Source organism: Crassostrea angulata, chromosome 1, assembly GCF_025612915.1.
Source record: "Crassostrea angulata isolate pt1a10 chromosome 1, ASM2561291v2, whole genome shotgun sequence".
Lineage (NCBI taxonomy): Eukaryota > Metazoa > Mollusca > Bivalvia > Ostreida > Ostreidae > Magallana > Magallana angulata.
The window spans coordinates 29,216,330-29,242,529 of record NC_069111.1 but is presented as its reverse complement, the minus strand read 5'-3'; the positions used below and the strand labels follow the sequence as shown (position 1 = coordinate 29,242,529).

General features: G+C 32.5%; 4 protein-coding genes across 5 annotated transcripts in view; 1 reads left to right on the top strand and 3 right to left on the bottom strand.

Moving 5' to 3' along the window:
• Positions 1 to 26,200, top strand: part of LOC128179495 (coiled-coil domain-containing protein 73-like) — a 118,856-nt gene that overhangs the window by 25,928 nt on the left and 66,728 nt on the right. The window lies entirely within an intron of this gene.
• Positions 4,402 to 8,598, bottom strand: LOC128179619 (uncharacterized). Its single transcript, XM_052847108.1, has 2 exons — positions 7,051 to 8,598; positions 4,402 to 6,644 (listed from the first exon to the last, which is right to left on the bottom strand). Exon 2 carries the CDS (start codon positions 6,639 to 6,641, stop codon positions 5,640 to 5,642), a length of 1,002 nt encoding a protein of 333 aa, XP_052703068.1. The 5' UTR covers positions 6,642 to 6,644; positions 7,051 to 8,598; the 3' UTR covers positions 4,402 to 5,639.
• Positions 9,221 to 12,952, bottom strand: LOC128179542 (putative leucine-rich repeat-containing protein DDB_G0290503). The gene is made up of 2 exons (XM_052846984.1): positions 12,369 to 12,952; positions 9,221 to 11,469 (listed from the first exon to the last, which is right to left on the bottom strand). Exon 2 carries the CDS (start codon positions 11,437 to 11,439, stop codon positions 9,979 to 9,981), a length of 1,461 nt encoding a protein of 486 aa, XP_052702944.1. The 5' UTR covers positions 11,440 to 11,469; positions 12,369 to 12,952; the 3' UTR covers positions 9,221 to 9,978.
• LOC128179560 (uncharacterized) lies at positions 15,048 to 17,607 on the bottom strand. Of its 2 annotated transcripts, none has more exons than XM_052847004.1 (2): positions 17,336 to 17,607; positions 15,048 to 16,392 (listed from the first exon to the last, which is right to left on the bottom strand). In XM_052847004.1, the coding sequence occupies exon 2, from the start codon at positions 16,320 to 16,322 to the stop codon at positions 15,048 to 15,050; it is 1,275 nt and encodes a 424-aa protein (XP_052702964.1). In that variant the 5' UTR covers positions 16,323 to 16,392; positions 17,336 to 17,607. The 2 variants fall into 2 exon arrangements, with proteins under 2 accessions (XP_052702964.1, XP_052702971.1); XM_052847011.1 differs by having other exon boundaries at positions 15,048 to 16,389.

The window sequence follows — 26,200 nt, the reverse complement described above, 5'->3', positions numbered from 1 at the left end:
AAAAAATTGTGTCCCTCATCTACCATTATTATATATTTATGTAAATCCATTGAGCATCAAACAAATAAGGACATGCATTGTTAAAACTTTTTTTATGGGATGGTTATTCCTAGAAGTTGACCTTGACTTCTTGACAAATATTTTACTTCTAAATTAAATAAAATTTAGTATTTTGCTTAATTTAATGAAGACTGCATGCAATGCTAAATTATGTAAAGACTAATCTTTTTATGGTAAGATATTAATTGTTTTTAGTAATTAATGAGGAATACCGGGTATTGATTGTGTTGAGACCCATTCATTTTACATTGATTTATCATCAGGGGTGAATAGTATTAAATGATCCGACGTTTATTGGGGGTTTTTTACAACCGAAATATGTCCTCATTAAGAAACGGAGCTAAGTTATCTTATGATTATATCTACCAGGTTACAAAATCACTAAATCATTTGATTATATCTGCCAGATTAAATAATATTGGGACCAGTCATGTCTGAATTCAGTGCAGAAGCACCATGTCATGTGATCACTTCTATACAAAAGGATTAGGGTGTTACATTTACCTAATGTAACCAATCGGGGCTGTTTTTATTTAACTGCGTATTATATAATCATAAAGCTAAGGTATCAGACAAGATTACAGCTGATTAATTTTTACAGAATTTTGACAGCTGTTAATAGATCCTTGAGAGTTTAAACATCTCTATCATGAAGACTTCTTGGAATTTAAACAATAATATTCAAGCTTTTTGACCTCAAACTCTAGCTGTGTTATTGATATTATCTGAAAGTACAGAACAAACATCAGGAGATCCAATACATTTTTATATTTCAAAGAAATGCGGTGTTATGTTGTCTGTTCTTTAGGCAACTTAATTATATATGTAAAATGTTTCTCCCAATTCTGTTTTTGATACATTAAGTTACCTAAATGTTTCTGCTAATTAACTTGTAATATATATATATATATATATATATATATATATATATATATATATATATATATATATATATATATATATATATATATATATATATTACCTTAAATGTATATGGTATAATTAGTTCAATGTTTAAGCAACATGACAGAAATTTCAAGGTCAATGATCAATTTTACATACCACAAAAAATTCAGCATGTTGTTTATTTTTATGCCCCCTTCGAAGAAGGGAGGGCATATTGCTGCTGTCTGTCGGTCGGTTGGTCTGTCAGTGGGTCTTTTGGTCGGTCCACCAACAGTTTCCTTCATTTTCTTTGCAAAGGGTGCACATATTGAAATAAAATTTGATATACAGGTTTAACATAATAATATCTAGGTCAAGTTCGATTTTGGGTACGATTGAGCAATTTTCGACAGAGTTGTGCCCCTTGGACATAGAAAAATTCCAATTATTTGCAGTTTGTTCATTTTCTTCGCAAAGGATGCACATATTGAAACGAAATTTAATATACTTGTTTATTATAATGTTATCTAGATCAAGTTCGATTTTGGGTACGATTGAGCAATTTTCGATAATGTTATGCCCCTTTGACTTAGAAAAATTTCAATTATTTGCAGTTTCTGTTCATTTTCTTCGATAGGATGCACATATTCAAATGAAATTTGGTATACTGGCTTATCATAATAATATCTAGGTCGAGTGTAACTTTGAGTACGATCAAGCATTTTTTTGACAGAGTTATGTGCCTCGGGCTTAAAAAATTTCAATTATTTGTACCGGTAGTTTCCGTTCGTTTTCTTCGCAGATGTTTCCAAGGGAGGGGGGCATAAGTGTTTTACAAACATCTCTTGTTATTTCTTTGATTGGTAAAGTCTCTAAACTGACTAAGAGGTATTTTCATGCATGTTATGGTTTGAATAGAATAATTGGACTGCACCATCTGATCTTCATTTGCATATAACATTATATAGTGCCTTTTTGGGTATGGGGGAATAACAGTTGAAATTGAATACTTATAGATCAAACATGATCAGAAACCTGTTGTATTGTTCTTCATAAAATGTTTCTTAATTTTGCAATAATGAATATATCACAAAATCAATTAAAAAGCAAACATTTTTTAATAATTAGTGAATACTTTAGATTTTTAATCAAACAATGTTCTGTCTGTATTTTTTCATCCACTGCAGCTATGTTAACAGTGTCATTGGAACATAAAACAATAAAACATGATACAATATTTAAATATTTAAGGAATGAATTCAATATATTTTTTTTTTAAGATATAAAATGGTTTGAGGCAGTTTATGCTTTATAAACCGCGAGGCATTTCATAAAAAAGCATATAAACTGTTTCAAACCATTTTATATCTTATAAAACTAATACATATTGAATTCATTGCTTATAATTTAATTTTTTTATGCTTCATTTTAGTTAAAAAAGGTGATTTGACCTTTAAAATGACGTAAAATTGTACAAAATTCAAACGTAATGTTAGGCGTATTTATACTGTTTGACGTTAGTCTTACTATGACATAGGCAACATTCTGTATACGATATAAAATAATTTTTTAGCCAATCAGGAAGCGTGTTACAACCAGAATTAAATTATTAGAAATTCAAGAAATTAGTTTTTAGATTGAATTTGACACCACTATCTTTTCAGATCTCATTTTGCACAATACTTAAAAATTCACTGCTATTTGCAAAACTGATGTCAGTTTGTCCACTGTTCTTTCGACGCAGGTGGAAATTTTTTTTCCAGGTTTTGTCCAAAGCAGTATCAGTTTGTCCAGTGTCCTTCCGAAAAAAATCAGGATTTGTTTTTCCACTGTTGGCACAACTGAAGGTTGAAACGGCACTATTTATTCTAAGAAGGGCTGACATTGGTCTTACTAGATTTTTACTGTCTGTTTGGTCAGATTTCCCTGGATCGTTTGGTTCTGTATTAACCCATTCTTCCACCCACTCACATTTCATCTGTGTCAAATGTTTCCTTTCCCACATTTTTTTCTCTTCATTATAACAATCTTTTAACTGTTTCAGCTCTAGCTCAAAAGTTGCAAGTCTCTTTTCCAGATCTTGTTTTCTCTTCTCCAGATCTTGTTTTTCTTTTGTAAGTTCCTCAGATTCAATTATTTTCAATTGAAGATTATTATCAGCTTCTTGTTTTTTACGCTGAAAAAACTCGGTCACTTGTTTTTGCTGTTCAAAGTTTGCATCTTTTTCAGTCAAATTGGTCCGTAGGTTTTTTATCTCTTTCAATATGAGGTCTGCCAGATCTCCAAAACAAGTCACATTGGATCCTTCAGGAATTCCTAGCAGTGTTTGAGCCTCATTTCTGAATGCCTGAAGCTGACAGAGAGTATTTTGAGCATTAGACACAGAATCATTGCCAATGGATTTTGGACTTAGCACAAGTTCATGGATTTGCTGTATAATGATGTCCAGGTTAGGTTTGCTAGGTTGCTCCTTCCCTTTCTTGGATAAAGTACTTTTCATGAAGGAAGGTTGTCGATTTCGTTTTTTGTCCAGAGCATTTAGCTTTGAATTAGATCTCTTTGGCGGGTCTGGCATACTTGCTCATTTAGGTTCTCTCAAAGTAGCTGGATTTATTCTTCACTTGTGTGAAAAGTACATGTAAAAGAATTCCCAATATAAATCAAATTAAAGACCAGTACTTGATTTTACTAGATCCAAACTGTCAATGAGTGGTTAAAGTAATACCACATACATTTCAGATAAGAAGGTCTGCATCTATTCAAGATTTTATCAGATCTTCACACAGATAAAATTGATCTAATTTGCATGTATTGTACCACTTATCGTATCTATTTATTTAATTAGCAATTCAATCAATCCGGCACTAAAATGATAGATAAGATCTTCAGTGTAACTGTCTACAAGGGTCAAGGAATGGGTAATTCCCACCAAAATATATGTTGCCATTATTATAAATTAAAAGATGATTAATAGTTCAATATTTTTATTGAAAATCAAGAACAAATCTATAATTGATATACCAGGTAATTGAAAGAGATTTTTTCTCTAATTTTAAAAAGACTTGCTCTATTGTGCCAACCTGTTGAAGTGATAATTTGTATTTTGTAGCATTTGTTAGATTTTCTATACCTGTCTTCTGTATGATGATCATGGCATCATTTTTTAAACCAATTCTCGTTTTTAGAAGGTTTTAATCCCCTGGGATAGCTCTATACATGTATTTGCATAAGGAAAATATTCTAAAGGACCTGCATAATCATGTCAAGATTTGATCTTAGACTCAATCAATTTGAACTAACAAGACTCCGTGTTATGGAGTCCAAACTACTTGTAGAGTTTCCTGTCAAGATTTATTGTATGTCTCAAAAGGACTGTAGGTGCTTGTCCTTGGCAACTGAATAATTCTCTCTCTCTCTCTCTCTCATCCACAAACAGTTCCAGAAACATTGTACATAGATGTCGCAGCATTTTTCATTTCATTTAATATTTATATCACATAAAGACCACATGAATGGAGACTAGAACTTCAACAGGTAATGAAGCTAATGGAATAGCCATGCACTTGTCTCTACTGAATCAACTGGATGGACTTAACATGTATGTCTTTTAAGATTACTAAATTATTGTGTATTGTGCACATTTTTGCATTGCTGTAACAATAGAAAATAAGCATACAGCAGCCAAAAAAAATGGGGGGGGGGGATTTCACAGGTTCCTATCAATGGCAAGTTGACAGACAAGTTGCCAGTAAATGATATACAATAGGTTTAGTGCATAGTGTTTTGGGGTCATTAAAACTTTCCAGGTTACAGCATGCAGGCATCATGCAATGATCCCCCAGCATTCAACAGTAAAGCCAAACATTAAACACAATCATAATAGTCCCTTCCCCAGCATCATATTTCAATTCTCCATATGTGGACATATAACTGCTAAGTAAAGAAAAATATTCTTCAATGAATTGTGAAATAATTTTAAAAATACCTATTACCTGAAAGTAATTAAAAGTTTGTTCTATGCCGTATACATAATTAAAACTACATCAGGCATCTCATGTGCTTATCAAAATTAAGCATATAGGCTGAGAGCCTTCATTTACAGGGAACTGTCAAACAGCCATGTGAATGAATCTATACAGCAAAATTATACTGTACAGCTTTCATTTAAATTAGGTTTTAAATGTGATGTTTTGATATCATCAAAATTCACTCTATCACTACTTGTCCACAATGTTGATAGAACAAATTGATATTCTTGATCTCTCAGTTGGGATTTGCATGCACACAGGCTTTTCCGATCATTTAATTTTTCACTGTGGTACAAAGCGTGCAAACTCGTCTTTTATGAAAATCGATTATGTCATGATATCAGACCATTTAACCAAATACTTTGGTAAAAAACTTAGTTTTAAATTTTCATTCAATCCTTTTTTTATGAATTTTAACCCCTGACCTCCTAACATACTGTTGTATTAGTTTTGAATTTGAATCTTGAATTTGAATGATATATATTTTACTCTTGCACAGATCAATTTTACAGGGTGCTTAATGTTTTACTCTATCCGTAAAAAGGGAAATATTTAGGCTTATGGAAACCAAGGCTGGTACAGCTTACATGTTGTGTGAACTTGGATTTGATACAGTTGACTCTTTACTTATCTATATCTAATATGTAGAGTGATTTGATATAAAATCTAGATTTTGAAATTACATGTATAGAAAATACAATAAAAATACAATTCAGATGATTTTATTTTATCGATACATTCTTTACAGAGAAATGTTTGGGTTGTCTGGGATGTCTGTGAACACAGAATACAAGGGAACTGTTGTGTCTCAGATTTAGTGCTGTTGGCAAAACTTAACTCTGATAGCTGACTGGTTTCTCTCTCAGAGGAGACACTAAATACTGTTGAGGTTTCACTGTTTGCGAAACTCACTGAAGAATCGCACGTGTCTGAATCACTTTTGAAAGATTTTCCACTAACTTCCCTTGACAAAAATGAAAGAGAGGACTTCATTGCTTTCCTCCTCATGACTGATGTCAGTTGTTTTAATTCATCTTGACACTTTTTTTCACTATCTCTACTGGCTTTTAATTGGTTTTTATGATTTTCAATGCATTCTAAATAGTCCTTGGATTGCTTTTGAAGTTTCTGATTTTCTAGTTTTATATTGTTTAACTCAGAAATCAGATATTTGTTGTCTTCCTCTTTTGCGACAATCTGAATCTGATGCTTGTTTTGCAGCTCCTTAATTTGTTTTGCTTTGTATTCCATTAACCTCACTTGTTCACTCTGATGATCCAGAAGCTTTTTAATTTCAATTTTCTGTTTCTGGAACTCTTTTAAAAGAAGTCCGGTTATTCCCATGAAACTGTTCTGCTCAGTCAAATCCTTCGCCCATGGTACCTCCTTTAGTATTTCTGCTCTTAGCAATTCAAGTCTTTTCACAGAATCCTGACAATTGGAGAAAACATTGTCACTCATGGAAGCCTTTCCAAGGAGAAATTCACAGAGTTGTTCCACCTTCTGTTTCTGCAAATCGACTGATGTTTTCAGTGCTGCTGCCCCCTTTGTCTTTCTGGGGGAGGCTTGACCTTTGGTTGTTTGTTGAGGGTTAGGAGATGGTTTACTTTGTCGTCCCATTGGGATTCTGTGAACCCTCAGAAAATCTCTGCTAGTACGTCCAGCCATTTCCTTATTAAGATGAAAAAGATACAAATCACTTGCCTATTTACCATAAGTAACTGGTATTCAATATGGTATCATATCCTGTAAAGCATTGATGGAATTTAAAGCATCACAAATTGCTATTTTATATGAGTTTTTAAATTGAGATTAGGTAAGGGGTCTTGTTTCATTGGAATATTTTTGAAAAATTCAAATAATGAATTAGATCAAATGGTAGATATGATAAATAGATATATCTATTTGCTTAATTTGCATGCATTCGATAAGCATGTTTTGGTAATTTCATGTATTGAATTGAAATAAGTTAAAATGTAGCAAGAATAGAAATTTATTTTTCATACAAATAAAAGATTCTAGTCGTTAGACTTCAATTGTCATTTCATTTGAAATGTTTAAATGAAAAAAGAAATACCTTTCTAATAAGGTGTCCTCAGGTTGTGGCTACCTGTGAAGGTTTCAATATCCTCAGGAGCTTGGAACATGTACAACTGAGTACTGCGTTACATTTTGTGATGGGGTGTTACAATGTTTTAAGCAAGAGCAGCATGAAAAACGACCAGAATTTTGGGCTATTTACCAAATATCTTGGTAGATTGACACTTTGTTTGCATAATTGATCCTTACAAGGTATAGATAATGTATTAATTTTCTGTTCCGACGTCTAAATAAATACGAAAATTTTGTTTCATTGCTGCGTCTTTTGTGACAGTAATTTACAAGACACTTTTTCTCATCGCTTAGTTTTCAAAAACAGTATAGGGATGGGTCATCTCTTTCACAGAGATACTTGAAAGGGGTGCAAACACGATTGTGCCGATTTAGGAGAGAAATATTGTTTTATTCTATTTGCAGACATGCGGGTACTTCTTATTGATTTGTCATTTATAAGGCTCTGTCCGATTGCTCTTAGCATGGGGTCTACTTTATCATCTTTTTGGGGACTACAAAATTCATTTCGTAGGAAGCACTTCACAAAGGAGTCACTTCAGTTGATTGCTGTGTGCAAAAATTTCCCAAAAATTTTCTGGGATATTATATGTCATTTGGCGTGACAATCTATAGCTAATTTAAATGTCGTCAGTGTTATGTTTTTGGTGAGTTTCAATTGAAACCAACTCTATACTCTAAGTATATAAGGTAACTAAAAATTAACGGGCAGGGGTAATTAAAAAGTTATTTATCAATAAATTACAATGATAAAACATGCATCAAACATTTGAGAGGGGTATTTTGATACAGTTGTCAATCAAATGAATAAAATTGTCTTTTAAATATCCACCTTTAATTTTTTTGTTGAAATTCTATTTTGATCTTTATTTAGTGCTTTGTAGAATAAAATCTTAAGCTATGATCATGATTGTATGTCATAATATAAATATGGTATAATGGAATTTCATGAAAATCTTCCCTAAATCTGTCAATTATATTGTCAAAACTTTAAAAAAATGTATTTAAATGGAATGCAGTTTGTATCGATAAAATCTCATTTTGAAGATTGTGTGAGACAGATTTTTTATATCATTGATGTCTGAATGTGCTGGCCCATAAAAAATAGGGACATATTTTCATAAACTAAGAAACCTTTCTATTCTTCATGACCCTCATCTATTGACTGTAGAAATTGACCATGATCCTTTTCAGTCTCTTTTAATTACTGCTATATCAAATGAAGTTTTGTTTGAACATTTTTAACTTTAAAGTATTTTGTTGCATGCATTTACTTGCTGATAACGTTTTAATGAAAGTTTTAATTTTTTGTATAGGAGAGGGAATGGTGATATTCCCTTTTTATGGAATATTTACAGCTGCTGACTTCATTGTCGTCTCATGCAATTAAATTGAATTAAGTTTTCATGGAATGTATACATTTGTATATGAAAACGATACCAGATAATTCTTATGGTAATGAGTTATGGGTTAAATTTGATGTCTGTAAAATCAAATGTTAAAAGAGGTTTAACTGGAAAATCAATAGACAATTATACCCTCCTCCCCCCCCCCCCCCCCCCCCCACACACACACACACACAATATCGGGGGGAGGGGATATCATGATAAGGTTCACTTTGTCCTTCTGTCTGTGCAATTTTGTCTATTTCCTATCTTTCTTATAGAGGAACATTGGAATTTCTTACTTCATGCAAAGCTTGTTTTTGACCAAAGGGTATGTCATGATTTTGTCCCAAGATCATTTGGGCAAGTTCAAAGTCACTAGATGGAAAAGTGCAAAATTCGTGTCCATTCCATATCTTTTTTTATGGAGAAACATTGGAAGTTCTTACTAAGAGATTGTTTATGAGCTGAGAGTGTGTCATGATTTTGACCCAAGGTCATTTAGGCAAGTTCAAGGTTGTTGGAAGGAAACGTGCAAGTTTGTGTCCAGTCCATATCTTTCTTATGGAGAAATGTTGAAAATTCTTCTATTTCACACAAAGATTGCTTATAACCTGAGGCTCTGTCATGATTTTAACCCAAGGTCATTTGGGCAAGTTCAAGGTCGCTGGAAGGAAAATTAAAATATTTGTGTCTACTCTATACCTTTTTCATTGAGAAACATTGGAAATGTGAATTTATTTGCTGCTGTCCTGATAATTAGTTGTCAGTGAAGGGACTTTGATACAATTTGAGATCAAATTTTTCAAAATTTATATATTCATTTTTTATATATATTCATTTACTATTTAGATTGATGCGATTAATAAAATTGGAAAATGGGCGACTTCCTGTTTTCAGTATTTCTCAATACATGTACAATATAATTGTGATTAAGTTATATAGCATTAAGTGTTTGATATTAAGGACTTTTGTCATCTGCTTTGACTATATCAATGCACATGAATATTGATAATTTTTTCAAATGTCATGATATATTCTCAATGGATAAGAGGGTTTCAAAGTGTCATTTTCAAGTTAGACAGCATAAATAGGTTGCTATAACAGGAGAACATATTTCATTTCCACCACTAGTTGATCTGTTGACCCTGGCAAGATAGACATTCAGTGATTATATTGGATTCTTTTCATATCAATTTTCAATAGACGTCATCGAGGAAATACTTTAAGGAAGGCGATTATCTTACAGTCTTTATTTATCTGAAAAAAGATTTGATTTGCGGCTCTTAGAAGAATTGGTAAATACTTGTCATTGAAAATATAATTTCATGCCTAATAAAGTACAGTCTTGTTTGAGCATTTAAGTTAGTAATAGATACAGAATTTTGTAATGTACTATTATTAGATCGAATATGAATGTCATCCCCAGTTCTAACACCTACACAATTCAGTGTCCTGATTAAAGTCTTTTTGAAGATTGTGTGCGGTTCACGGAAGTATCCGTTTCTTCACCTTGGCACTTCATCTGAGTGAGAACTGTTTGCAAAACTAACATCTGAAATCCCTGTGTCAGGTCTTGTGAGTTGAGATGCTCTTCCCTGACTATCCAGGGTCGAGCTGAGTCCACTGTTAGCACAACTGATCACAGAGTGTTCGCTATTTCGCCTCCTGAAATTCATTTTGACCTCTTGTTCATGTAATGCTTCTGTATAATCCTCAATTTTCATTAAGTCCGACTCATTTTCACATTCATAGTCTGAGAGTCTTGCTTTTAGAGCGTGACACTCCTCTCGTAAATGATCAACTTCTGAGTAGCTGGTGTTTAATTCAGTTGACAGTTTCGATACTTTTTCATCAAGTTCACGAATTCTCTCATCTGTATGGTTGGATTCTTTCAAGATGGACTTGTTCTTGGTCCTGAGTTCAATGTTTCGGACATTCATCATATCCATCTCTGACTGCATCTTTTTGTTCCTATTATCCAGTAGTTTGTTTTTGTGAGTAATTTTTTCGATATCTTTATGATAATTCACACACTTTTTTTCAAGAGATTTGTGCTTTTGCTCCAAATCTAGGATTTTGTCTTTAAGACTTTGGTTTTCCTCAAGTAGTTCCTTGTTTTTCTCTGATGTAGATATTAAAGACGATTCACATTTGTTTAGTTTTTCTTGCAGACCTGCTTGTTTGTCAGTGAGTATTCTAATCCCATTGTGATGGCTCTGCTTTGTCTGAACAATAGTATTTTCAAGTTCAATGATTTTATCCTCAAATTCTTTAATTTTTTCCTCAATTTGCTTTTTCTCTACTTTTAATTTTTCTGATTCATTTTGATATGCTCTACATTTGCTTGTGTAGAACTTCACTAGGTCCTTTTCACTTTTTAGGTTGGATTCACTTTTTTGGTAATTCTGTTTAAGTTTCTCAAAGTCTCCCAGAAGACGTCTTGTTTCCTCCAGAAAACAGCCTGGCTTTTTGCCTAAACCACCCAAAAGAGCCATAATGTCCTTGCCTAAGTTTTGAATTTCTATTAGAGATCTTCTAGTAAGGTCCGTTGGACTTTCTGTTAAATTCGGCCTGCCCAAGAGTAGCTCTGTCAGCTGGCTGTTCATTTGACAAAGCATCTTCTTAGCCTCAGTTTGGTTTCTTTCAATCTTTAATAGCTTCTTCGTTGGACTTGTTTTTGATTTTGCTCCTTGTCCCTTGGCTGGCTCAGCTTGGTTTTTCACTGGGTCAGTTTGTTTTTTTGCTACCTCAGTGGAACCTCTGTCTTGTCTGTTTGAGTGTTCGAGTGATTTTCTTGGAGACTCCAGCATGGATTTGGCCTGGCCAGACATTCTCCGAGATGATTCCATAGGAGCTTGGCCCTTCTCAGATGTTTCTTTGGTCATCGTTTCCTCTCTCTTTGGTAGGTCTTTGTCACTGGAATTGGTTTTTGAAGATCTTGATTTCTTTGTCTGATTTTGTGCCATTTAGTTAATGAAGTCCCAAATTAAGTTTGTCTGTCAATAAAGCAAAACAAAAATGCAAGATAACCGAATTTTTTTCAAAGCATCAGATTAATTGTCCATTAGATGAAATGTATATACATACCATCACAATAAACGATTAATCTAAAATAATACAATAATCACTCAGTGTTCTCTTTGATTAAGCTGATTAACTATTCTTCAAGTTTATGGAAGATTCAAGGGTTATCGGTAATAGAATTTACATGATAGGGCCAAAAGGTGACCTGTTTCCAAAATGTTCTCTATGTAGTTTTATATGAAGCAATGTTCTTGCAAATTGCAGCTTTTAATACCAGTTCATATGTGTGTAATAAGGAAATTAATGCTAAACATTAAGATATTATTTGTTCCATATAGGTGGCATTCATATATTAGATGTACTAGGCTCTGTGAATTCAATATATTGAATTTGCTTTTGGAACAAATGTTACAAGAAAACTCTTTTAAATTGCACCAAAATAGACTAGCTGAGTCAATGAAGTGTTGAAGTAAAAGATCACCTTTGCACATCCTGAGGGTTTTAATTTTATACTATGCTTAATTTCATCCTATTCTAAGTGGTAATTATATCAAATCTTCAAGTTATACTCCCTTTTTAAGAGATTTAATTTAGTATTAATACAGGTACATGTATTTGGACTTGACATTACCAATGACCTGTTACAACGTAGTTGTTACTTGGTATATTTAAAAATTCAGTGTTATCAGAGAGATTTTCAAAAAATTTAAACACCGTTAATGGATGCATATACAGCTATTTTACTTCTTTTAATTTTGTATTCTTTTTATATTCAGCTTTCACTGAATTTAAATTGATATTTTTGGCAAACGATCAAGTTGAATTTGTATCCCCCCCCCCCCCCACCATGAATTTGAAAAAGAAGTCTTACCTTACAAAAATTTACACTGACGATTATTTCATGTTTCCAAAATCACTTCATATTCCACAAACATTTCGACAATTGAACAATGGTATGTAAATTCTAATCAAACTGTCACAGATTGTGGTTTTCCCACACCTCTATGATAATGCAGGGGAAAAATATCAATATTCAATTTTGTTGGTGATCAAGGTAAAGTATATTCTTATCAGGTGTAAATTTCTGCAGGCCTCCCAGCAGACAAACAGTTGTCACATATTCTGTATCCTAGATATATAAGGTAGCTCCTTTCTAGATATGTCTCGATGCAGGGTTTTCAAGGAAATCAATCTTAAAAGTGGAAGGAAATTTGCACCAAAATCACTTCAGCTTCGTTCACTTCAGCAGATGCATTCTGATCTGTTGTTATATGTGTATTAATCCCAAAGTCTGGTCCTTTTAGCAGTATATATTCATTTGAATTTAAGAACTTGTTCACACTTTTTTGAATTGAAAGGTTTGTAGAATTCTCCATACAACTTATCTTTAGTTCAATTGGAGAGATTTAAATTGCAATGGACAGCTATGGATTGCATAATGCAGTTTTAAACTGGAGAAGATTCGCATGCTTTATCATTGGAAGATAAATTTAAAACCCCTTGAAAAATTGTTTTGTGTAAATATTTAAATATCCGTTATGAATTATCAGTCACAAAATGCAGCACTGGATAATTGGTGCTTTTGAAAATGAGTAAAAAAAAAATAATTACCAAGTATCCAATGTCTATTTGAACTGTTAGCTATTGTTAATTACAGTGGAGCCTCAGATATCCGGACGCCAGATATCCGGACACTTCACTTTCCGGTCGATTTTTATTGGGAACGGAATTTTTACACAATAATTTGTCTCGTTTATCTGGAATTCCGCGTTCCGGATCCGGACGGTCAAATTTTACCACATAATACAGTTTTCCTTTAAATTTTACCTCATTTAACCGGACAGTCACATTTTAGTGTTCGGGGGCACAAAATTTTTTTATGCGCAAGTGCAAATTGGTGTAAAAACATCTGACACTGGTTGTTGGTTTTAAACAATGCCTTCCATCGGTAATCGGGGTCACCTGTGTCACGCTATGTACTCGCCCGAGGATATTACGATAACCATGGATGCGACATGTTTAATGGTCGCCATTTAACTTATGAACTGTTATTATTTGATTAAAATGTCATGAAAATTGTTTAATTTGTATTTAAAAAAGTCATCTATTGATTGAATTAAAATTCGATTAATCGTAGTGTGATTAGATCGTTCGTACGCCTATTCATTTTATAACGTAATTGAAATGAAATATTTGATGATTTGAGTTCTGTTTACGATAGTTATTACCGTAAGACCGCTTGGGATGTTCAGGGTATCGACATTAATTTTATAGCGTGTGTTCAATTAACAGTGTAATAATAATTTATGCCAAACATGGCGTGGATGAGTGTTCACGCTACTTTTAAATATCGCTTGGGTGCAATTAAATCTATAGTAAGATGGATACGTAAAATTAGCTTGGGTAAGTTCTGTCAATGAAAAAAATAGCTTGGACAATTATCAATAAGGGAATATATACAGATTTTCATCCATTTTCAATCATTTTAATACAGTGATTGTTATGTACATGTACATGTGTTGCCTTGTAGAATGTAGTGCTTGCTTTCCTGTGGAAAAAACATACCTTAAATAATGTTTTTAACAATATTTTGTTTTGTTAATTAAAAATAAAAACTCAACTTTTTTTGTAGTGCTTATGGCTATCAAAATAAAATATTTAATTGTATAATTTATTTATGAGTTATATTTCTATACATATTAAAGGTAAATATCACAATTCAGATATCCGGACGCTTCACCTATTCGGACGATTTGGCCTGGGGACAAAAGTGTCCGGATAAGTGAGGCTCCACTGTATTATCATTTATGATAAAGGTAGTAGATGAAATGCCTGCCCAAGGTTTGTAACATTATTCAGAGCAATAGTGATCAAATATCTTGAAATAAACCTATAGTAAATGAAGTATATTATTTATAAATGAAAAAAAAACTTTGATTTATGATATCAACAGCTGGCAAATATAAATGTACAAGATTGACTTTTAGCAATTTATTACATGCAAGCTAGGCCATATAACACCGCACAGGTATCTATCGAAGTTTAAGTAAATCATTCATTGACTTTTATTGTAAGAATGCATGACACTGAAAGATGACTTATTATAATGTATATATAATTGGTGCTTATTGTTCCCTTACCACACACACACTCCGAAGTGCAAGTTAAACTTGTGCTTCTAAATGTCTTGGATCATAATATTGATATTGCGTTCAATAATCAGTGTTTACATAGTATTAATAAGATCCTGCGACTTCATAGTATTAAAACAGAATGTAGAAGTCAATCCCTAAAAGAAAATATACGGTATGAATGCATGTGTATGCAAGTTCTGCAGGCAATGAATGCTTCAGGAATTGAATCCCAATTGTGTATTACAGTAAAAGATTATGGTAAAAAGAAGAACTCTTACTAGATTTTAATTGTATTTAAAAAGGAATTTTTTTTAACAGAATAACACAAATTTTATTAATTGAAATGTTCATACATAGATCACAGTTAAACATGAAAAAGTAATAAAATATGTATACTTGTACATGTAATAACATTATTACATAGTGCAAGGACTGTTTGCAAATGATAAATCACTACTCTCTCCACTACTCTCTCTTGACCAATGTCCATTTAAACTGGCTGCTGATTGGTTGGCAAAACTAATATGAGAGCTGCAAAATGAAATCTCTGTGTTGCTTCGAGAGTTCAATGGCATGGAGGAGCCCGATTTTTCAGAATTAGCCATCCAGGGGTCCAAATGTTTAATGGAAGTAGTTTTTGTTTTGCTCTGTTTTGATGACTTTATCCTACAGCTTTTGGCAGATGAGTTTCTTGAAACATTCAATTCAGAACTTAAAATACTTGCTCTAGAAGACAGGGGTCTTGGGGATTCCATACTCTCCAATATTTCACTATCTTTCCTTACAAGTTGACTTCTGAATTCATTGGTAGGAAGACTGCCATTTGATCTCATAAAGTTAGATGTTTGTGGCTGTTTCATTATCTCTATAATGTTTAGAGCTATAGCCATGGAGTCAGTGGTATCTAGCTCACTGCAAGATTTCATCTGGCTCTTCAGCTGACATTCTGGGCACACATCTTTGGACATTGTATCTTTTTGGTCCAATTCTTTCTCAAGCTTTTTCAATCTCTCTGATTGCTCTTGCTTTTCTGTAATCAACCTCTCATTTTTTCTCCAAAGCCTTTGAATCTCAACATCTTTTTCATCAAGTTGGTTTTTAAGCTTCCCACGTTCTTTTTGATAAAATTCTGCATTCTCTGATATCCGTTGTTCAAGCTCTGTAATTTTCTCATTGTAATCTTTATTTTTGCTAGACAGTTCATCAGTTGCCTTTTTTGATGCATCATAGAGGTCTACTAGTAATTTGAAAAGTTCAAGAAAGCTGAGATTTTCATTTTCGGGGCAAGTCAGTTTCTCTATGGTTTCATTGTACAAGTCTTCAAGCTGTTTATAGGAACTTTCTACATCTTTCACTTTATTACCTGTCATGTTTTCTTTCCCAATCAACAATTGATTTAACATCTGACTTGGAGGAACTGGGTTTGCCTTTCTATTGGGTCTGCGTTTGGTGTTCTGACTACAGTGTAGTAGACTGACATTTGTTCTTTGCCTTACGAAGCTTAACTGGGGCACTGGTTGCTCTGTAACTTGTTCCAACAATGTGGTGTAATTGCGACTGATGTTTACGGTTGCATTGTCTGTCTGCTTGAGTTTTGTTATTGAGTCTTTTTCTGGTATCTTTCCAAGTTTATCTTTTCTTGGAGAAGGAAGTGAAAAAACCTTGCGTTTGCCTGTTCTGGAGTCATTCATGGTTTTATCCTCCAATTAACGATCATATCATATCTGAACCCAGGCTAATATGTGGTTGTTTTAAAGCCTGCTGTAAAAATATTTAGAATCAAACAAATATGAAGTAGACATAAGAGTCAAGTTACATTGAGATATTTAATTACCAAATTGCCCACGCATTTTAAACCCCCACCCCCCGTTTTAACCATTGTAAATTTAAAATATTCTGCTTGTCAATCAAGCTAAAAACAGTAGCATTAAATTTGAATGACATGTTTGCCAAGTTGTGATCTGTCCGGACCATAGAAATGTGTCTAAAGCTATCAACAACGTTTTTGCAGATTTTAGGTAGTATATGCATTGAAGAGAAAATAAATTAGATTTTAACAAGTACATGTATCTAGATTGATTGTAAGTACATGTATTAATAAATAAACAATCAGGGTTACAAATGGCTATCTAACCAAATGATGCATGGTTGAAATAATTTAAAAAAAAAACCAAGCAGCTTCTGTACATGCATAGTATATTAAATAACCAAAAGTAATTCAAAGTCCGAGTCGGCCTAAGTAAGCATATCTAATGTATGTTAATTTTTATTTAATTAGTTTAATTAACTTTCGAACAGAAATATTGCCCTTATTTATTGGCCTTTATCAAGGTCAGCAAAAAATATCATGCCATCATATCCAGTAGATGACTATGTAAATGTAATATGAAGCAAGTAAAATGTCTCATTAAACTTCTTTATAAAATGAAAAAAGAAAAAAAAATTGAGGGTAGTTGTGTGATTGCATCATGTACAGAATAAAAGCCAAACAAGAATACTCTTAATTGGTTTCAATTAAGAATACGCTTCCTTTTTTTAAAACATAATTATAGCTAGTTATAGTTTGGTCACTTGGTGTTTTTGAATTCTTTGATGATCATAGTGCTTTTAAATATAATGAATACAAAGAACCAAGTTTGTAATCTGCACACAGTATATATATTGACACAGAAATTAGATTGTTTGCATAATATTTATTACTCACCGATGAAAGTCTTTGAGGGGAAATCGTTCCAAGTTTCCCCAAGTCCTATTTTACAAGAATATCTCGCTTTACAATGATACACATGTGTCAACAGTTCCTTGCAACATTACACAATTTCTTATCTTAATCCTTTAAGTATCACATGCTCAAGCGCTGTTTAAAGTTTTATTATTTTAAAGTTTCAATAGCATCCGAGCCTTGGATTTTTGTCTGTGTCCTTTATGTTTTAGAGTATGGGTCATTCCATTGTTCTGTTTTCTAGGTGAACCATTGTCTTAATTGTGAAAAATAGAACAATATGAAGTAATTTAATATGTATCTATATTGAGATGCATTTTGTGTAAACCTTTCATCCAGTAAGCTGTTTAAAATATGGCATTTGATTGGTTTCTGAAGACAGTATACATATGACAATTGAATTTGATGATTTGTGATAATAGTCACTATGCCACTGAATTATTCATTCTTTGTGTTTCGTCAGTTGAGGAGGCAAATAGACTTTACATTTAGACTTTACACTGTATAATTGTAAATTGAAATTGAAAGAAAAAACAAAGATTGTAAATTTTCATGCGATTTTATTTTCAATGATTTTTACATGAAAAGAATAAATTAAAAGTAGATAACATTACATTGTACTTTTGCACTTCTCTTGATCAGTTTTGGTGTGTGAAATTTGTAAGGAGCATACATATATATAATTCTTATAAATTATAGTTGCTATCATGGATTTATTTTGAATCATAATTTTTAATTTTGAAAAGTTTACACCAATTTATATCTGACTGAAATTTTGACTGAACGAAGTACCTTAAAACTGGTGGTAAATCTTTGGTGACATAGGTGTCATGAGAAGCCTTCCATATCATACATATAAACATCTGCCTTCAATAAACTTTAAGCCATGTAATGGTCAGAACAAAAACTTTTATATATTTTTTAAACTTTTAATTTTTCGAATTCTTGATCACTCAAGACTTATATCAAAGAGAGGACTCTTGATATTTGAGTTGTCAAGTTTCACCCAATGAATTAAAAGATTAATTATTTATCCTACAGAAATGCATGACCATGTTCTTGCATGGCCAGTATTGATATATATTAAAAGAATCAATTGTATCAATCATCGGCTGTAGAGGGTCATCTACAAATAAAATCACTCCGGTATACCGGTATACAAATCACATGACATTCAACAGACATATATAAAATGAAACCGAAAAAATATAAATATAGTTATGAAGTTGAAATATTGATTATTAAAAAAGGATACAGGCAGTTGTTATGCCCTTGCCCACAAAGTAATTTGTTTTTTGGTGTAAAACTATGAAAATACATAATTATTTAGTATTCACACATGGTTTTGATCAGCTTGAAATGTTTTATCAATAATATTTATAGTAATTGATTGATATTGTACAGACACTAAACAACATATCTGAGATACTTTTATCCCTGATGATGAAACTTCAAATATTATAGAAGACAAAAAAAATTTTGTCGTTTTCATTGACTGAAGGTACATCACTTAACATTCGTTCCTTGGCGGTATCGACGTGAAAGTGCATCTGTGGAATATGATATTGCACTACTCAGCAGTATCAACAAAAATAGATATTGTAAAGACAAGTTACCAATGGGAATTGTTAAATACAGAATATCAAAAATAATAATGTGTGAAATGTTCTTCAATCATAGTCTGTTTATCTATAATTTCTAATTTTCGTTGTTAAAAAACTGTCATTGAATTCCTTCTATCTGTTCACTTTGTGTGTCATTAAGAGGCAGATGACTTAATTGTAAGCTGTTCAATGAGATCAGCCTCTTGCTTTTTCAGCATGTAGGATTGATGATGGTGTTGTAAATAATTATATAATGTCCATATGTTGGTAGTGACTATTAAAATAGGGATAGCTTGAATTCGTTATTGATGCGGTAAGTATTTTAAAGGATTGCAGATTTTTGTTACATCATAATGTACAATTCATTAACTTTTTTGTATTTATAACTGTATTTTTGACAGCCATAATTGTGTGGTGATTGATTATATAATATAACTACATGTACATGTATTATGGACGTCATTGCATGGTCAATTTGTGGTTATATGGACACAAAAAGTATCACAGGCTTAGTCGATATCACCTTCTGTGCCTTCGGTCGATATCACTTGACATGGGTCCATATAATCACATATAGACCTACAACGAAGTCCATAATTATATAGTATACAGTGAGATTTTGGTATATACTGTCTCATTAAGAGATGTGCAAACATAATGATAATTAAAACTACTCAAACAATTTTAAAAAACATAGGTAAATAACAGAACTTCAAAATCTTAAATGGGGGAAACTGATGAGAAAAAATTCTTCTTTGTTAAAGTAAACAAGAAAATACACCAAACACTATCTTTCAAGTAGTCATGTAATTATACTGTGTATCCGGTAATATTCGTGATGATCTAAAAATAACACAAGTAAATCTGAAAAAAGCAACATCAAAAATCATTGGTCATTCATTAGGAGATTACCTGGTAATGACAGGTTATTGATAATTATAACAGTAATATTCGGGTATCCTTAAATATTTATATGGGTGAAATCTTCATCCAGTCCCCAAGTGGTATTTCAGGCCGATATATACTGGCCGTCATTGTTTTTCACTTGCAATACACAAAGAAATGTTGGCTACATTCGTAGCTTTTCTCGCTCCTGAACAACCATCTTATACACCAAAGGTTTTATGCAAAGCTAGTAGCAGGAAGTAAGTTACTCCTGAACAGTTCTTGTGTGTGTCTGAGTGATGCTTAAGAAATACAGTACAAGTTTTTGTGGATGTTGCGGTACAACCTTCAATGTCATGAAATGTTTTTTTGAAATATGAAAGCTGAAATATGAAATTGACATAACGTAAAAGAGGTTCTTTATGCTGATGGTTTAAAGTATGCATTTTTTAAAGTCAAACAATATGCATACATGGGTGTTAAATACACTGTTGTGTGATTAACATTTCCATTGTTTTGTTTTTTGTAAAAATATGTGCGAGGATATTTTGTACAGTTTTAAGCTTACAACATAACTAATGTTTTCCCACATGTGTAAATAACTACATTTACAGTAAGTTTTTTCTCATAATTAAAAAATATAGTTGCAAGATTGATATGTGTTCCTGATTTGACAATTTACTGTACATGTAGATGTTCACAGTATATTGGTGGAGTTATGGAAGGGTTTTTTCTTTTTTAACTCAGACTTAATATGAAGAAATCAAATCAAAATCTGAAGTCCCTAGTAGACAATATACCACCCTGAGCAATATGTACCTAACCACTAAAATCTCAAATGTAATTTATACATGGTCACAAACTGTGGAATACTATTTGACATGATGCACTCTGACAGATCACTATATGAATAATGAAAATTTAAACAACTGATCTCACTAGTTAGCTCATAAATAAGTGTATATTTTAATGTTTGAAATTTCACTTCTGTCTTACTTAGTTACAGTTTCTGCAACGTTATTGCCATTATGACTGATTTGAACAGTTTGAACATTCTGAAAATAATTAATGTGATGGTTAGTAACGAGTGATTGTGTCCCTGCGGCCTCTGTCGAAGTGGGGATACCCTGGTCTGTTCTTCCATCTGGACTTCCATCTGGATCATTATCAGTCTCTAATGTTTCAGGGTTCAAGGAGAGGGGCGGTTCTGCAACAGGTGTACGCTGACTGAAAGTCATGAGTCTCTTCTTGATCTCTGCCTCCACTAGGTCAAGAATGATTTCATCATGATGTTTCTGAAGCATACGCATACCCTCACTCATGATAGCTAATTTTTCGTTCACTTCATCAAGACTTTTTTTCAAACTATCTTCTCTTTTTTTAGACATTTGAGAAAGATCTGTTTTCTCTCTTTCAAAATTTGTTTTAAAAGCAGAAACAGTCTCATGTAGCCCGAGTTCCCTCATATTCAAAATTTGCCTTGTTTGTTCAAGCTCATTAATCACTGCATCCTCATTTCTTGTTTCCTCAGCGTATGTTGCACCATCATGACCAAGTACTAAAATGGATACTCGACCAAAAAAAATTTCATATTCTTTAATTTTTTGCTCTAAATGTCTCATATTACTTGCTTGCTTTGGGTCCTCTGGAACAACTCGTGGTTTAGAGTTCAAAATTTTCAGGTTATTTCTAAACTTATTTACAAAGTGTTCATTTGAAATTTTTTCTTGTAAAAGAGCTTCAGTGAAAGCCTGAAAGCCCCCTGTTTGCTTCTTCATTATTTCCACCAGTTGTGAATTTCGATCACATGCATTGCGCTGTTGCTATTAGATCATAAAAAACAAAATGATCATTCATTGGTGGACTTTTGATTCAATAAACACTTAAAGGTATATAATGATGGGTATTTTGATAAAAGGAGAAAAAAAATTGTCAAATACCCCTATATACAAAGATGTGACTTCTCTGCAAATTAAGGGTATGTTAATTGCTTTTAATTTTTGGGAATAAAAAACAGTTATCCACTTGAAGCTGACATTTTTAGTTTGGCAAAATTGTCTATCTAATATAGGGTATACCGGGTCTATGATAACTCATCAAAAGACAACTCGTCGAAAAATATCATTGATGAGGGAACTCAACAGAATGGACAGCTCAAAGATAAGACAAGTCATTGAATAGATAACTCATCATCATGGATATGAAAACACATCAATACTCATCGACAGTGAAAAAAAGCCCATTATTATTAGAATTTTTATTTTTATTCAAATAAACATTATTTAACGTATAACCAGTATCACTCTGTATTTTATTTTTGTGTGTACAATTTTTTTTTATCTCCTTTAAAGAATTCATGATTTACTTGGCATGCATCCTTACAATCTGTGGTAAAAAGACCAGATTTTAATTTGAGATTGATTTGCTAATGAAGATTTTGAAAATTTCATCAAAGTTTCTCAGCAACTATTTATGGCAGATGCTTGAAATTTAAACACATTATTTGTAAAGGCATGCCATATCGTGGGATATTTTTTTGTACCAATCGGACGTCCACTTCCTGATATATGACGACTTTGTTTATTTTTAGCCTAAATTTTCAAACAAATTTTTGTCAAAGATTTCTCAGCAACTATTTATGGCAGTGGCTTGAAATTTTAACACACCATTTGTTTAGGCATGCCATATCATGGGATGTATTGTTGTAACAATCTGATGCCAACTTCCTGCTAAATGTTGATTTCGCTTATTTTGCATATTCACATCAAAGCGAAGTTATCAGTGGTGAGCATTAATTAATTGGCTCACAGATATCTTGTTTAATTCAGATGTTATATCGATGAGTTGTCGTCATCCATGAGTTGTCATTCTGTGACATGTTGTGATGGGGAGTTTTACTTTCAATTAGTTGTCTTTCGAAAAGGTGTCGGGTACCGGATATACCAAAGAATGTATTGAACTTAGTGTGAATATATTTACCATGAGATTTTGTTTCTCAAGTTTAGATATCATCCCTCTATATTCTAATTTTTGAAGAACTTTAGATGACACTATTATGTTAGACTTGATGTCTTGTGCACAGCGATTCAAGGCTCTAATCTCATTCTGGTCCATTGCTTATTTGCTTTCCACCTACAAAAAATAGTCACGTTATATAATAAGTCATAATAATTTGTGTAATTAAGGGTCATTTTAACCTGAATACACATATAAAAAGCTTTAATTGATCCATTTTAAAAATTTTCTCATCAAAGTTGTAATTTCAACAATAATTCAAGTCCTATTTGAATTTGCCATTTCAAAATAAAGGCACTCAATTGAGATTGAAAATAGTGACGAAAATTATCTTGTTAACAGTAGGTAGTTAGTGGATGAACATATCAATAGAGAATTTAGCCAACATTTTATAATGATTTAATGTGTTGGAGAATCTTTAAAGTTATGATCCTAAGATTGTTCATATATGTTCTTCATATGTTATACAGTAAAACTTGGTTTTAGTGAAGTCCTAGGGACCTATAGATTTACTTTGTTTTATCCGTATTATTGTGCAGCATCCTCAGGTAGTGTAGATTCCAAGTTGTGAAATTCATGACCACATGGGGTAGGGTGGGGCCACAATGGGGGGGGGTTGAAGTTTTACATAGGAATATATAGAGAAAATCTTTAAAATCTTCTTCTCAGAAACTAATCAGCCAGGAAAGCTGAAACTTGTGTGAAAGCATCCTCAGGTAGTGTAGATTCCAAGTTGTGAAATTCATGACCACCGGGGGTAGGGTGGGGCCACAATGGGGGTTCGAAATTTTACATTGGAATATATAGAGAAAATCTTTAAAAATCTTCTTTTCAGAAACTAATCAGCCAGGAAAGCTGAAACTTGTGTGGAAGCATCCTCAGGTAATGTGGATTCAAAGTTGTGCAAATCATGACCCCTGGGGGTAGGGTGGGGCCACAATGGGGGGTTGAAGTTTTACATAGGAATATATAGAGTAAATCTTTAAAAATCTTCTTCTCAGACACTAATCGGCCAGGAAAGCTGAAACTTGTGGGAAGCATACTCAGGTAGTGTAGATTCAAAGTTGTGAAAATCATGATCCCCTGGGGGTAGGGTGGGGCCACAATGGGGGGTCAAAGTTTAACAAAGGAATATATAGAATAAATCTTAAAAAACCGTCTTCTCAGAAACTAATCAGCCAGATGATTCTTTATAATTGTTAAGACTTTGGCCCCAGTACAATTCTTTGGCCTCACAAGAAAGTTCTGAGTTTGATGTAGGTTTATATCCCATATATAAATTATTGTTAAGGATCTTTTTGAGAACATATGATATTACTATAAAATCATCCTGTTAGAAAAGGGACTAATGATTATAAACATAAGAATATCCAGTTGAAAAATGGATTTTATTTATATGTGATCTACATGTACATTGTCCAGATAGTTTGTATTATGACTCCATTAAGCTGATTTTATTATACCTATTGTTCCTCAGGTGAGCGATGTGGCCCATGGGCCTCTTGTTTTTTGTTTAATTGTCATATATTACCGTATTGATTGAAAATAAATTATTAATATTTAGTTTAAAATTTATTTACATTTAACTATACTTTAGTGATGTTTAAATGGCACTTATGACATGCATGTAGTAATGATTGCTCCAATTTCAAAAGCCTGTGAAATAGTACAGGGTTTTATATAATTGTCTTAATATGCTGATTGCAACAATATGAATGATTAAAGCAAAGATAAAACCAATTGTGAAACTAGAATTTGGCAGATTCACAGAACATTGTGTTTTTATGACACCAGGTCTTTTAATAGACTACATTTAAAGGAATTTCCAAAGTAAATTGATTTGGAATGTAAACATTCTTAATTTTACTAAATTTCCTTTACCGATAATTTTCATATGATATAAATTAGAGTGTACAACCAGTATCACTCTGTATTTTATTTTTGTGTGTACAATTTTTTTTTATCTCCTTTAAAGAATTCATGATTTACTTGGCATGCATCCTTACAATCTGTGGTAAAAAGACCATATTTTAATTTGAGATTGATTTGCTAATGAAGATTTTGAAAATACTTTTTTATTTCAGAAGATGGCTATTTCTTGTTATAAATTAATCCATTAAAAAGAGATGGATAATTTTTGGGGTTGCATGTCAATAAAAAATCTATAATCCATGTTATGATGAATTTTCATAAAATTTCTTCTGTAGAGTTGAATCAATTAACTCCTTTGTCCTTAAATTGTCATAAAATTATCTACTTACCTTTGTTTTTTCTGTTGATGGATTTACCGCAAGCCAAATACATCCACAAGATGCAATCTAGTTTATTCTAGATACATAGATACATGATCGATACAGATACATGCATGCACATACATGCTCAGAGAACAAAAAGCTTAACTGGAGGGTTTTCCATATCAAGGAATATATGCCGATTAATTAAGGCTATAAATAAGATTTGCTGTCATCTTAACACCTAGCCATGTCCATTTACCTAGTAATTAGAATACAAAAAATGCATAATTGCCTATGCGGTTATTCAATATTCAATATTTATAGTTAGAGTTATTTCCCCTTATTTAAATGTAATTGTGAGGTCAGAGGTCACGTTGGTTTTGTATTGTCTGGCTCTTTAAAAACTCCCCTGATTATTAAAACTATGCATAGTATACTGTTTTAGTTACCTAAAAGCATGATGTTCTTGCAATTACAAAACAATGTACACATTTTATCTGCTTCTCAAAAGTTTTACTTTGATTCTCGCGAGAACATGAGAACGCTATTAATTTGCAATGCTTGAAATTGCATTGTGGGTCAAAATTTATTGACACCGAAAAATTCTGCCACATCAGTGTGCAAGAAAACCATTATGACCTTTATTGATTAATTGTATTGATGTACGAGGGCGATAGCTCCTTTAATCTGTGTACGTTGCGAGTAACTGACGCAAAAAAAATCTGTTGAATGAATGTGCAACTACAGTAAAACTTGTTTAGTACGAACACGGTTATAGTGAATTCTTGGATATAGCGAAGTTTTTTTTTAGTTCTCGGTAAAATTCTTAACAAACCTTTGCGAAATTTTACGGTTATAATGAATTCGGATAAAATGAATTTACGGATATAGCGAACTGATTTTGAGTGTATAGGTGAATAATAACGAAAGGACTATATATGGTTTGAGCCTAAAATGGCCCCCTAAAATGAACATTGTCATTTTACTGTAATTCTTTGTTTTATTTGTACAAATATACATTTGAAGTTTTTTCATAATTTTCATTTTGATTTCAGTGCCCACAATTTAAAAATATGACATCATAAAGTTTACCTTTTCCCGCCATTTTC